This window comes from Apteryx mantelli, chromosome 12, assembly GCF_036417845.1.
Source record: "Apteryx mantelli isolate bAptMan1 chromosome 12, bAptMan1.hap1, whole genome shotgun sequence".
Classification (NCBI taxonomy): domain Eukaryota; kingdom Metazoa; phylum Chordata; class Aves; order Apterygiformes; family Apterygidae; genus Apteryx; species Apteryx mantelli.
In genome coordinates, this window is record NC_089989.1 from 20,582,963 (window position 1) to 20,598,004 (window position 15,042).

The 15,042-nt window shown below is 44.0% G+C and overlaps 1 protein-coding gene across 14 annotated transcripts in view; it reads right to left on the bottom strand.

The window, feature by feature from the left end:
* The window catches only part of MAGI1 (membrane associated guanylate kinase, WW and PDZ domain containing 1), a 351,883-nt gene that overhangs the window by 38,875 nt on the left and 297,966 nt on the right, over positions 1 to 15,042 (bottom strand). For all 14 annotated transcript variants that reach the window (XM_067303444.1, XM_067303446.1, XM_067303450.1 and 11 more), the window contains one exon: positions 26 to 57. In XM_067303444.1, the coding sequence (XP_067159545.1) occupies positions 26 to 57 (32 nt within the window). The remainder of the gene's footprint in view (positions 1 to 25; positions 58 to 15,042) is intronic.

Below are 15,042 nucleotides of genomic sequence, written 5' to 3' on the forward strand. Positions count from 1 at the left end.
GAAATAGTAGCGGAAAAGTGCTTACCGACTTTGGGCTCTTCTTTGGGACCGGCAGTCCTGCAAAATGGCAACAAGGGAAAAATAAACATTAGCATCTAAACATTACCTTCCCTTAAAGAAGAAGAAGAAGAAGAAAAAATCCCTCGGTGCATCACCCGAACGCAGCCATCTGCAGAGTTATGTCAGGTTTCGCTCTCGCGGCGGAGTTGCCAGCCTGCTCATATCGAGTCAAAGCCGAGAGCGAGGGAGCGGGAGAGCGCGCCGGCAGGGGAGGAGAGGGAGAGGGGGGCGAGCGCTCGCCGCCGCCGGGCGCTGCGGAGGGAGCCTGCCGGAGCGGCCGCCCGGACTGGCAAGCGCTCCCCCGGATTACGGGCGGCTTAGCCGACAGTCAAGCCAAGGATATTTCCTTTTGACGCGGGCGGCTTGTCAGTCTCCCCGGACCAATCAGAGCGGCGCTCGGGGAACAGGTTGATGTTTTAAAAAGTATTTCACTCGATTTTTTTTGATTTTTTTTTTTTTAAGAGCAGTTTCGGCTGGCTGCAGCCGGGAGGCTCCTCCTGGGCAAAGGAAAGCAAAAGCATGCAGGGGGGCAAGCCTGACCCCCCGAAACGTGAACGTGGCTGAGAAAACACACCTTTCCCTGCTGCCCAGCCTAAGCGTAAATGTTTGAAGCCAGAGATTGCAGCTGCTAGTTAGCATTTCAGGGAGCCGCAGCTTGAAAGCAGAGCCCTGCCGATGCCCCGGCCGTCAGGGGGTGGGCCAGGGCCAGGGCAGTCCGGAAAAAGGGGATTTTTATACCGGCTACAGGCAATGCAAAGGAAGGAACAACGGCGAGGGCGCCAGAGGAGGTTTCCTCAAGGACAATTTTGCATTCTGGAGCAGCCCCTTATTTGCTGTGCGACGAGCGCGAGCCACGGGAGAACTCGCGGGGGATTGCTACCGACCGCGTCTGTGTGTACGGGCACGTGAAAATAGTCCTCCTTTGCCTCTACGCTGGAAGAAGAGGGCAACCCCCATGTTTTGCTCTGAGTGGCGTTCCAGAAAACCAACATAAAACCCAAACGCAGATTACCCTACGCATTAAGTGCTCAGTAATTCAGATGCTTGAAATCTGCTTTTCTCTTTAGGATTGTGATTTATGTGGCATTTATGCCGCATTATGTTTTCTACTTTATGCATTTTGTTTATGCTAAAAACCATGCCCCCATCTAACTTTTACACAGAGACTACAATAAGTGATGCAGCTGAATTGCAAATCAGTTTAGGAAGAAGCTCGTTTTAAGGTGATTTGGGAGATGTTAGCTCTGAATGTACAAGAAGTGCAATTAAAAATGATAAATAGTGCCTCATTTGCTGCTTGCTCAGCAGACCCGGATGGAAATCATAATGCATGCTTTAAATGAAGCATTTTCAGCTTTTGAGGGATACGGGCGCCCTGCACGCCGCCCCGGTGCATGTCCAGCCGATGGCCGAGGCCCCTTCGGGCAGGGACTGACCGGGGGACAAAGAAACATCAAAACTGCCTGAACTCGGCAACGCAGGCTGCAGCCTCATTTCTGCCGGCAGCCACTGTGTTTCTGTAACACACGTAAAGAGTAAAGCACTAATAACATTCATGGCAAGTTGCATTTTTAACAGGCACCATTTATCATAAATGCAAACGTACCGATAGATAGCGTCTCCCTCTCTCTCTCCTTCCACATGCATGCACACACATGCTTACTCTCGCTTTCCGAGAGATGCTCTTTCCTGTTAAATCAATAGGTAGAGCAGATACGCACGCATGCACGCACCCACCCTCGGCAGAAAGCACAACGGGAGCCAGGAGAGGTTTGGCGACAACCTAAATGTTTCCTACAAACAATAAAGCTGAGATGCAGCTGGGTTGTCGGTTCAGAGCGCGCTAGAATTTAGTTTATGGCATCGCAATCATTAAATGTTAAAACATTAAGTATGAGCTACTGAACAAAGCTTTCCGTCAACATTTGTTATTAATTTCAGCTGTTCCAATCCAAAAGAGATGGAAAATGGCTGAAAAATAATGGAAATTACAAACAAGGCCACTGTTCGGCAGGTCCTTCACAGGCTGACGAATCTCACGGTGTCACTGCTCTGTGCCAGAGTTTGCTGCAGAACTAGCAGTAACTGACTTCTTTTTTTTTTATTTTTATTTTTTTAACCAAAATCAGTGACGTTCACAAAAGTTGATAGTCTTTCACGGGACAAACTTACAGCCCAGGGAATAACCTATTGAAATGGGATAATGCCACAGCTCCAGTTTATATCTTCACCCTTTCCAATGCATTTCCTCTGTGATTTAATCCATACAGACATCTCCCAGCAGCACTCAAAATGCATCTTCGAATTTTGGCTTTTTTTTGCAGATGCAAATTCCAACTTGCAGGAGGCGCAGCCGCACGCCCGAACGGGGCCCTTGTCACCACAGAGTTAACAGTGTTTAAAAACAAACCGGCGCATCTGCTAAACAATGTCAATATGACCTAAAACCCCTTAAATGGGCTCATTGTAGCTACTTACAAAATGTGACTGGAATTAAATTAATTAGAAAACACAAATTACTCCCCTCTAAATAACAACATAATAAAGCAACTGCTTAATGAAAAATACCAGTGATCAGTGAGCAATCTGCAAGCACAAAAAAAGGGATTGTAATCAAACCAAATCCACAGACTCGTCAGCAAGGCTTCATACAAGGTTAGTCAAAAATGAGTCAGATGCAGGGATCTAAATTAAACTAATTATCACGGAGATTATTACATTTATCTTAACAAAAACCTCTCTCTTCTTTCCCCAGTACTCCCTAAAGCTCTGTGTACAGCTGGCTGCATCCATCTGCTCAACTGTGTTTTGTAACGTAGAAAAAAAAAACACAAATCATTAGGCAAGTTTTGTACCATGACTTCAGCACTCTTAATGCCTTTACCCATCAGGAGCGATATTTCTATTGCGTGACACTGCATTATGTCCTGAGTGATGCAGTCCATGAATTAAGGCCACAATCCAGTTCAGTTCACATTACTTGGCATATTTTAATTCCGCATTCTTCTGCAGTAAGCCTTCTGGTGTGAGGGAGCCGTAAGTACTCCAACGCTACCTGCGATGGGATCGCGGAGGACGGGGGCAGAAAAGGTGAACCATCCCAAGAGCTGCTCTTTCTAACATGCGGTGGTCCTGCATTTTTACAGGAATATTTTCCCAAATCTGCTGTCTTGCGCAACCCAAGTAATATGGGAAGACCGCAACACATGGCAAATTGTATTTCACCAAACGCATTCAGAATGCAAAGAGCAACTACAAATCCACACCGCTGCCTGGGCTGGGCTCTGAAGATAGATCACAGAAAGCCACATGTGCTCCAAAATTACCTAGACGGACACCAGACATATCAAGCCCTGCTCCGTAGTGGCACATTTTGCAGACAGGGGACCAAAATGGTCAGAGGTTGGGTCTCCAGGAAGACCTCTCTCCCCACATTGCAGGAGGACTCCAGTCATCCCATCTGAACAGCTCAGCTTGACATGAAGGGCAGCTGGCAAAAACACTTCTGCCTCCGCCACAAAAAAAGTGCATTTCAATGGAATTTCAGCTGAAGTTGGAACAATTCAGTACGAGTTTGCACAATCCAGCCACAGAATAAAGGTGCCTGAAGAGCCAGTCAAGAACCTAGAAGTATAATCTTACTTATAGCTTGCGACCTCTGTGGCTACTGCTCAACCTTTTCCAGCTTGTTGGTTATCTGTGCACCTGAAGAGACAGAACAACTGTCACTAGATCTTCACTTCTCACAACTACCTCTTATTTCCGACCAGGACACCCTGTGAACTGCTCATCTCCGGCAGCAAAGAAGCCATAGGTGAGCCTAGGCGAAAAGGCCACCCATTGGGTTTCGCCATTACGTGGTCTGCAGTGCAGAATGCACAACAGCTGGAAACTAGCAGGAGATTAATAAAAACGCAAGAAAAGAAACATTGCGGTCTGTGTCAGAAATTTAACATTTAAAGAGAAAATGTTCCTGCGTGGCAAAAACAAAAAAAACAAACAACCCCCCCCCCACAGATTTCTACATAGCGCTGCTTACACTGTGCTGAATAAAAACCAAAGGCTACCATCAAAGAGCATGGACACTTGGAAAGCGAGGGGTAAAGTCCCGGAGTCCAGGGGTACACAGCCATTTACCTAGCACTGCACATTGATCACCCTTTGCTGTGTGCAAAACGAGGAACTCTAAATAATTAACGCTAATGGCCCTCGGTGCCGCCAGGGGCAGGGGAGGGGAGATGGGTGGTGACGAAGCAATCTCCTTGATTCTGTATAATCCGTTGCCACAGAATTTTTAATAAAGGACAAACACTAACTTAAAAAAAAAAAAATAGATGCAAGTCGATCTGTTCCAGGCTGCAGAAAGAACAAGAAAACATAGCGGAATAATTGGCAGCAAGAGACACGGATCTGCACACAGCCATAAGGAGTGCCATCAAGAAGAAAACCCCTACGTTGCAACTGCCTAACTCTCCTGCTTGTCATTGCGATCTGCAAAACAACTGCGTTACTGCACTAGCATAAAAATAAGCTATGCAATACAAGCTTTAAGCCATAATAATAATCGTCTACACCAAAGGAATTTAGCTCTGCCATAGATCAAGTTTGGTATCTACCAAATTAAGTGAAAAACACCACATTTCTAAAATGCTAAAGCTAAGGAAGTGGTGTTTTCAAGAGACCATCTTGGGCATTATTAACACACTGGCCCTGGCAAAAAACATAACGAGGCACAGTATATTATTGTCATTAGCAAGAATTTCAGTTCTAGTTGCTCTAAAGATGTTAAATTGTATTAACCTCAATTACTCACTCTTGGTCAAGATGCTAAACAATTCCTTGTAATTGAAATCTAGGTCACGTTTTCAGTATCTCAAATCAGAATTGATTTTAGAAGCAATAAAGAAGATACAGGCTAACAAAATGCTATTTAATTACTACAAAAATATAAATTTAACTATGGAGTAAGACACATACAGTAATGCCAAGACAGTAAGATAATAAAGAGATTGAGAATTAGTGCTACCATTACCAACCTAGCCTACGATTGAAAGCATGTCAGCAGTTGTTATAATTTTATTTACGAAGCTCATTAAATTTTTTTTTCCTAAAGCTCATATGCTTAGATGAAAATCTCTGCTAATATTTAAACAAATACGTGCAAACACATTGAATTTCCTAAACCTCACGAATTTGAGAAGGTTAGCACCATAATCAGAAGGTAAACAAAGACCCCAATGCCCTTTAAAAAAAAAAAAAAAATATATATATATATATATATTTATGCATACATAGCCACACATATGCAGATACGCTTGAAGGAATCTACCCTCCTCCACGAGCTCTTCAGAACCAAACCCCTTCAGGCCAGGGTTTGACTCCCAGCACGGGCATGTCCAACGCCAGCCGGCCGCGTCACGTCGAGGCCCCGGGGCTGCGGGAGCAAGGCGGCACGGGAAAACCCCATTTCGCTGCTGTCGCACCCCTCCTCGCGCTGCTCGGCTTCGAGGGTGTCTTTGGACTTACTATGGCGGTGTTAAAGGTGCGAATTCACGTGCTCCAGCCTGGCTCACGGCAGATTCTCCTATTTCGTATTTCTGTAGCAGCCTATGCAAAGGGAACGCCTGCACGTAGGGCCCTCTCGGCATGAGTCTGATAGTGCTATTAATAAATAATGTCCCTTAATAATAAGCTAATATTTACCGCACATTTAGGCAGATTCAGCCGTGGGGCTATGTGGATGCACGTGGGGCAAGCGAAGACAGAAAGTCTTCCCTAGAGGACAGTGGGGCTGAATGCTTTTTCACAAACGTAACTTTATTTGATTTAAAACACATTTTTCTATTAAAATGATTCAGTACTTCAATATGTTTCAGGTATGCAACTGTCCAGCTCAGAAACCAACCCCTGAGGGTAAGGATGGAGTCAAAACTGAATGTACCGATACAGTGTCTCTCTCCATGCGCCTCCAGCCGCGGGGTCCGGACCGACCCCGGGATGCTCAGCCGCCTGCAGCCTCTCTCTCGGTCTCAGCCTCCGCTACCGCATTTGGCCCATGCACCGGCACTACGAACTCTGCGAGTCCAGCCCTGGTGTGCTGTTGGCTTTTCCAGCACTAAAGGCATTGAACAGGGCCTTAAAGCTGCTACAGTTATAATTGCTATTACTGTCACAAAAAAGACCTCCATCTGACCAGGGAAAGCTAACATGAAAACCAGCCAAACGAAAAAGTCCCAACACAAAATGGAGGGGAAAAAAAAAAAAGCAAAGAGCAATTAAACTCAGAAAATAAAGACTTAGAAATATGTGGATATATATTAAAAAGCATCGTCTGTCTCAGAACAAAACCATCAACTAGTACACTACAAAACCATCTTTCTCCCTCAGTTTTGCCCACCTGCTATTGCTTTTAACGACTCTCCAAAGGTATTTAATTACAGCAATAAACTAAGACCTTTCTCAGATTTCCAATACCTCATTAATTCTATTATGACTGGTTATTATCATGCCAAATCAGGGCGGCAGCAGCCGCCGCCGCACCCGGCCGAAACGTGGCCGAGAAAAACTTGCTAGCTGCGAGCACACGCACACCGAAACACCGCACAGGCGGCGTGTAAGGGTGGGAGGAAAAAGTGGGTGCAAGGAAGCCCTCGTCGCCGCGCAGCTCCACGTCTGCTCCATTTCCCGCTGTGCAAAACCCGCGGACGAAGTGGGAGGCACGTCTCTAGCTAACTCTGCCTTATCTAATGCATGCTATCAGGTTCTGCTGTGCCACCTTGTGTTACATCACATCACATTGGATATAAAACAACACTGCGTGGGTTTGAGTCGCTCCACTTATACCACTTCAGCATTTAACACCGAAACCAAATCAAAACATTAAAAAAAAAAAAGAAAAGAAAAAGAAAACGAAAAGGACTTTCAAAACCTCAAGCTAAGGAGAAAAAAAGCCTTCAGGAGGAATTTCAGAGCTTTCATCTTTCATTTGCCAAGCTATCTCCAGTTCTGTTCTCGTGTAAGAGCCTACTGCTTTCTGAAAGATTAGGTGGTTCATGCAATAAAACATCCTGATGGGAAGATTTCAGACCATTTTTACTTCCAGCATTCAGCAACTGCTTTGGTTTTCTGACTGATTTTAAAGTGGATCCAAATTTCCTGCCACAGAGAGGCAGCCATGAGTTTCATGTTCACAAGATCCCTATTGGCTTTTGTGAACAGGCAAGATTAGATGAAACAAATTATTTTGCTATTCCAAATATGTTAATCGTTCACCTCTTTAATGATTAAAGAACGGGTTTCTTCCTGACCTTAAACCAAGCTCACGTAAAATCTCAAACCTTTAGGAAACAATCTCAGCCCTTAAAATAAATGAAAAGAGCATAACAAAACGCAAAGTAATGAATCAGCAACTGTTTCATCCAGTTTTACCATTCCCAGCAGCTCTGGAGCTCGGATGACACATATATTTGGGGGACACAAGCTACAGCATAGATAGGCCACGCTGCCGCAGAAACGCAGGGCAGTCGGTGGAAAACTAACCCTGACCCAAAAGCGGATTTCGCGGGCATCTCCTCGCTTGCTTGCTCATTTCAGCCACGGAATCAGTGCAAATGAAGCTAATGAAGGGAAAACACTTGTGCCTCTGGTGACTAACATATTAATATCGGCACCTCGCCTGCACCGCTCCAGCGAGAGCGGAAAATGCTGCAGGCAATTAAAATGTTGCAATGTTGGTGACGCCAAGTCTCTTTTATCAGCGGGACTGTAATATTTTAAGGCTGTTGTTTTTGGAGTCAGGTGCTCGTAGGAGAATCTGCTTTGTTTGAAGTTTCTTAGCCTCCGGGGTTGAGAAAAGGCAGTTGAATACAAAAACTAGAGGCTTGAAATAAAGAGACGAAAGGAACGTCGTAGGTAGTATTTTGGGATCTTGGGGTTTTCAAGCCAAGCTCTGCAATTTTGGGGGTCTAATGGGGGGCCTAAGTTTTAAGCACTTGGGCTTTTCAAGGTTGTTACTGGAATTTGTTGGTTCCTATTTCAACCGGACGCGTTGCATTGAGAAACTCCAGCACGACCTGGTAAAGCCAATTAAGCGGTTCTCCAAAGTGCACTATTTTATGAACATCAGTAGTGCACATCAGATTATTTAGGGGCTCAACAAGCTCCCAGGGACCACCCTGTGTGGCTGCAGGCGGTCGTAGGCATGCAAAACCTCGGCGAAACCCTGCTGCTTCCTGGAGTTTAATGGAAGCCTTGACATAAACTTCAGCAGGACCAAAATTTCACCCTGCGTGTTTTTGGCAAGCACCGTTATCCCAGGCCTTGCAAATTTAGATCATGAGAAACAAACAGTTAATGTCACTAAGGTTAACACCTGTCAAGCACTTTGAAGGAAAAAAAAAATCTGTGTAATTTCCAAATATTACATTATTTATAAGACGACCTGATTTTAAATGTTAAGTTTGGCTTATTTTTATCACAAAGAGAAAACAAGTTGCTGTTAGCTTGCTTTACAAAACCAATTACCAGTGATCAGTGTATTGTGCTGCATAACAATATACAGCATTGCTCCGAAAAGGCGTATCTAATGCTCGGAAGCTTTTCAGAGGAAAATCAGCTTGCAGAGTGGATTGAAATACATGCACATAAGCAATTCTAATAAGGGGTATGAACTTCAAACTTTGTATTAAAAATATCAAAATGTGCAACTTTCCCTTTAGTTTTTCTTTTTCTGACTTCAACTGATTTCTGTATCTGCTCCTTGATATAATAGTCTGTAATCAGAACAAGGCTGTAAGAAAATAGTAAATGAGACATCAAAACTTGCTTTAAAGTCTCATCAGCTTTTCAGCCTTGTTAGAATTAATTCCCCTTAACAGAGAGAAAAGAGAAACAAAGAGAGACTTGGTGCTTTCAAGAAAAAGATGCAACTCCCAAATAAATGTTCCTCAAGACCTGCTCCTTTCTTGCAAATAATTCATGAAAACTAGGCAATTTGTGTTTAAATTGTATTAAATCTGATTTAGCGCTTAGCTAGTCATGCAATTTGCTTTTATTAGGGTTGTCTATTTTCAAAAAATGGAAAGATACCATTGTAAAATATTTTAACAACATTTCATTTTATTGCAATTTGTAGACCAACTCAAAAACTTTACTAATTTGATTTCCTTCTTCCCAGGCAAATCTCTTTAAAGGAAACAGTTACAAAAATAAACAGTAGGAAATGATAGAAGATAGATTTATAAACACCAAATGAGTTTCCCAGTTTAATCAGGAAATCTATAACACTTGAATTATAATGAATTTGAAAAAAAATCTTGGCATTACACATGGACATATGTTTCTTTAAACATGCTATGATTCTGATAACTTTTTTCACATAATTTACCAACTAATTAGGAGTACTCACAAGCTATCAAAGATAACACCCTCACAAATTATTTCTGGATGATATTACTCACACTACAGTATCAGGACTTATACAATGTACATCTCAAAATAACCATACCAACTGATAAATTGCTGAGACATTCAATAAGCAGGGTGATACCTGAGCAGAAGGTACTGGGAGGCTTTGGTAACTGGTGGGGGTTGACAGGAGGTAAGGAGGGCGAAGCAAGGAAAAAAGAGGTGACTTGAAATGGGGTTTTCCAAAAATGAGAGGCGAGTTGAGCACGCCATGTGGCAGAGAGGAATGAGATACGCTCCTGTTCCTGCTGAGGCAAGAAGCTGCCACGATGTGGTGGTCTGGGGAGGGAAGTGAGGAAGGCCAAGCAGACAGGAGGGAATTACCATTTTCAAGATGTGGCCCATGGAAGACTTGAATGAAAGAGGTCTTGAAGGGTATGAGAGCCACCTTTTGGTTGAGAACAAGCAGAAGATTTAAACTTAAGAGAAAAATAATCTGCATTAAAATAAAGCTATGATAAAGCAGGTGAGGTGGAGCTACACCGCAGTGGGAGAGGGGCAGCGATGCCACCTTGGGCAGGTGCACACAGATGCAACCAACGTTTGCCACACCAGCCGCGGACACCTCATCTCAGCCTCCGGCCCCAAGGACCCGACACCGATGGGGCCCTTTAGAAGGCCACTGCCACCTGGGCCATCATCCTGCACCGCTAGCAGCTCCAAGCTAAGCTAGAACAAATTTCCATGGCAGTGCCTATGGATCCAAGCGCAGGACAAAGACCCCAGTGTAATATCCTGCTCCCTCTGTGCTAAGAAGTGAAAGCGCTGTTGGAAACGGTGAACTTTTCTTCCCTTTCCAGAAGCTTTGGCACAGGCAAACACGCTCTGTGGCAACAGTCATATGACTCCCAAGTTGTGATTTTGTCCTAAATGCAGCTTGGACTCACTCTTTCTCTAATTCAGCAGCTGCTAGGACAGTTTGAAATTTTCTGGCAGCTAGAGGCTGAAGTGGCATGACTTTCAGCTCACTCTTCACTGCAAGCCTAAAGGGCAAACAGAAGTGAGTGGCTTGTTCAAAAAGAGTTCAAGTCTCCAATGAATAGCTGATTGCAGCTCTAATTACCATGGCTTTCCATCATTAGGGACAGCAACTGAGAAGGAGATCTAATTCCAACAATGAGAGATTAGATATTGCTTTTTTGTTTGGCTCTTACCATTTAATGATTGATTTCCAGCACTTCTGGTAAGGACAGTAAGGTAAAATAACTCCGTTTCTATGGAGGGAGAGATGTTTCAAGAAACATGTAGAAAGACAGTATTTTTGCTTATAAAATTCAAGGCAATAGGCACTCATGGTGGCAGCAGAAAGGAGGGAGTACTGAGGAGACGTCCTCTGAAGCTAACAGCATTAATGGATCTCACTCAACCCGGATATTTTATGCTCAATGTCATTGCTCCCTTACATCTCAGCATTGTAGTTTGACACGCTAGATCTCAAAGAGCAATCTGATTTCCATCACGCTGTTATAATGGGCAGGCAATTATCAGCTGTTATGATATATCGTTTGTAAAGTTTTCCCACTGTGTCTTAAGGATCTTTTAACTCTCGCTGCCCTGGCTGGGGGGAGCCTGAAGCTGCAGCCAGCAGCGCAAAGAAAAAGAAATGCTTCTTTGTGTTACTATGTGATGTTTCAGTGCCTGAACACGGGATAAATAGGCAGAAAAATGTCCTCCCATCTTAGGCTACAGAAAGACCCTTCAGGTGCAGAGCAGTTGACTCCAGCAGGCGTTCTCACCACAAGATGAAGGAGTTAATGCCTGTCTGTGTGGAGGTTAATTAGCCTCTCATGCCAAGAGCATCGCTGGAACAGCAACAAATCGTCCATATAGTTAAGCCGACCTAATAGGTTTATTGCTTTAAAGCTTTGCATTTTTGTTCCATTGCTGCAAATCTTTCTTTAAGGTATATGTATTATAAGGACCTTAAGACCTTTGAGTTGAGGACCAAATGAACAGGACTATTGGTGTAGGCCTCCCCACAAACATCTTCCATTCAGCTGAACCATGAAAAGGGAATTTGCTACTGACTTTGCTTTCAGCTGGAGGTAAGCCCTCAGGTGCCCACCGATGGGCATTTAGACAGACGTGCCTGAGGTTCCTCTGCCGGCAAAAGACAATTGGTTTTGAAACTCCAGCATATATATCATACGCATCTCCAAAGACTGATTTCTCTTCTTCAGTTTAACGTGAATTTGCACTAGGGAAGGCTACCAGAAACTCCACTGATTTGCGCATGGTGTGCGAGTGAGTGATGTTTCACCTGCATGCTTTTACTTTGATCTGGAGCAAAGTAGGAACACATCTTCAAGGGGATTACGCAGATCAGGCTCAAGGTCTCCGCTATTTTTGACCTTCCGGCCCATACAGATGTGATTAGTGAGCACTAACTGTGAAAACTTTGAAGAGAAACCCTGTCCCTTTGAACATGCCTGAAAGCCACCCAGCTTAATTCTTGTAACTGAAAACAAACCAGTCACAGTATTTTTGGATGACCGTATAGTTGGCTGTACTGAAGAATGGACTAAAATTGATTGGGGGGTGGGGGTGGGGGGAGAAAAGCATCCTGCTTGAGCACTTTAATCTGAGGTAATTTGCAAAATATACCACTAAGGCACACAAATATTTTCCCTGAGATAAATGTTAGACCTTATGGACACGATAAAATACAGCACAGTAGTTTTGCAGAATAACTCTCTCTGGAATTGCCCCCCTATCTGTCCCAGTATAGCCATGCTACCCTGGAGTAAAACTCACTTGGGAAACAGGGAAGATATTCTGCCAAAATATTGCTTTGATTCTGAACATAATCTGTGCAGCAGTAATTGAGAACTTCTTATTTCAATCAATTACTTTGCATAGACAAGACTTCAACAAAAAACAGATTTTGAAAGGCAAATATTAGTGCTATTTTATGAGAAAAGTGCTTTGTTTACTTGGTAGGTTCAAGGTTAAAAAGAACCATTTCAATTACGAATACACAAAAAAGAGGATGTACCTTTTCTTTTGGCCTTTTTAACAATGATTCTTTAAAATAAACTGAAATGCACAATATCAGGCAAGGACAAAAACATATGCTTAATTCTGCATTTTGTAACTAGCAGCACTGGTTTACTTTCAGGTACCCAGCCCTTGAATGGACCTCCTGGGCTGTCAAGTCTCCCTCCTGCCGTTGCAGACATGTCATATACCCTTCAAAAATTTATTGAGCTCCAGGCTCATGCCTCCTCCAAGGCTCTAATGGGTTGGCACTTTCTTATTTCCAGCTTAAAATGATTCATGGCCAAACTACATCTGTTTGTTCTTAAGCCAAGATCTCTCTTTGGTTTAAGTATCTTCTCTGCCTCCTACCTGATACTTAGAGACAATAATTTTGCTCCCTCGGCCCCTTCATTTCGTTAAGCTAAAGCAGTTTTTTGGGTCTGCTCTCACGTGCGGCCGAATCAGCCCTGCAGCCCCTCCGCACCTGGGCTCTGGCTGGGGTTCATCCTTCCTGAACCTCCCAAGTGCTGAAGTCCGGACCGAGACACATCCCTTGTGAGTTTTATCTAGCACTACATAGAGATGAAATAGGAAAATGATAGCACGGAAATATGAAGCCCTAGGGAGGGCAGGAGGAAGGGGAAAAGGGGAAGCATTTCATTTGAAATAAAAAATGAAAACAGAACACAGATAAGAGAAGGTTTTCTACAGGGCCTCTTGAAAGCAAAATCTCAATGACCTGCAATTGTCCCTCTCTCAGTTAACATATTTATCCCCCCTTGCGGAGTCCTGCAAATGATGTTCAGATGACCCACGAGCAGCAGAGCAGGGTGCGGTCATTTCTGCCTCACCCTTCCCGAAATCACCCTTCTGCTCCTCGCTCAGAAGCAACAGCAGGACTTACCAGCTCCCCCAAGTCAGAGCTTCAGCTGAAGACACTTTACATTAAATATTTTACAGGCTGCTGTCAGAGACTGTGGGCTTTGCATTTTAACAATTAAACGCAGTTGCTGGGAGTGCACCAGCAACTTGGAGCAGGCAGAGCTTTTCCCGTATATTACACATCTCTCTGATATTTTTCTGCCTGATTAGTAATCACTTCTGACAAATCCTTTGAACGGCTCTGAACACCAGCCTTAGCATTGGAGGGATGCTTCATGCAAAGTCCGGCTGCCTGCAAACATCACGCTAAGGCATGGGTGCTGACAGGCTCTCTGAGCACTTTCTTTGCTGGACACCAGAGGGAGGAGGAGGAAAGGACAACTCGCGGGGAAGCTGAAGAAGTACTTTGAGAGCCCTGAAGGAGCTTATCAGACACTGGAGCCAAATGCATTTCTGTAACGGGACCAAAATAAACAGCGGCACGTTGTCTGGGGATGGTGCTTTTGATAAAAGACTTGGCAGGGGTAACGCGAGGTGAAGTTACTGGAGACAGGACCCAGGTGCTTCTGCTCTGAGCGCTGGGTGCATCTTAGCCAACTCCATCTCACGACCTGTAACAAACCCGCCTGCTCCCCGGGCTGGGGCTGCTAGTGCTGCCTGCGTCTGCTCGGCTTGTGTGCCCCAACTAATCGCCTTCCCAGGCAGCTCTCCTTCTCCGGGATGTGGAGAAAAACATGTTTCAATGATTGACTGCAGATCCAGGGCCACCGCGGTTTCAGCATCCTGTATCATGACAACATGAAATTTGGAAGTGCAAGTACTCTATAATCAGACCGAAATATCAGGGTCTCAACGGAGGGAGGCAGGCAGGCAGGCAGGCAGGGGGTTCGAGTAGACTGAGCTGGGAAGGTGATAGCAAATGCTCGATACGGGTTTAGTATCTTGATGAAATGAAAAAAACAAGATTCAGCAATTTTACCAGCGAACTATTTACTACCTTATTAAAACTATACTTTTATTTCTTCATCAAATCTTTTCATTATACCTTCAAGGCATAAGGAGGATTATTAAATGTCAGCCACAATTCAAATAATTAATGTATGGTGGTACCAGATATGTGTGCACTCTCTGGGAGCATTAGTAATAGCTGCTGTTTTTCTTCCAACCATATTTGCTCCAAAATATATAAATTACTCATGAGAATACAGCACATTTTAATAGCTCTCTAGTACTGAAAGTCTTTAAGCAACTCACGCTTAGGAAACCAGTATATAAAATTGGAGAACTTTTAATATATTCGGTTCTCTGCTTTTTAATTTACTATCAAAATATAAAAATACAGTAAGCACTTGGAAAGAAAGGAGTATATGAAAAGCACCGCTTTCACCAGAACCGATATTATTTGCAGAATCAATGTCCTCTTTGAAACAGCCTTTCAAAAATAAGACACCAGAGTTGCAAATTCTGAAAGCAGCTTGTCCCCCGTTACAATTGGTGGGAGTTCGTTGCTAACTTGTTACAATCAGAAGAATTTGGAAAGGTTTCAGAAAAGTACTTTTATATGACACACTCCTCCCAGTGCTGGCTGGGGGCTGTATACAGCACCTCCTCCTCAGCAAAGCCAGCTCTCTGCAGAGCCGACGTGCAGGTACCCCG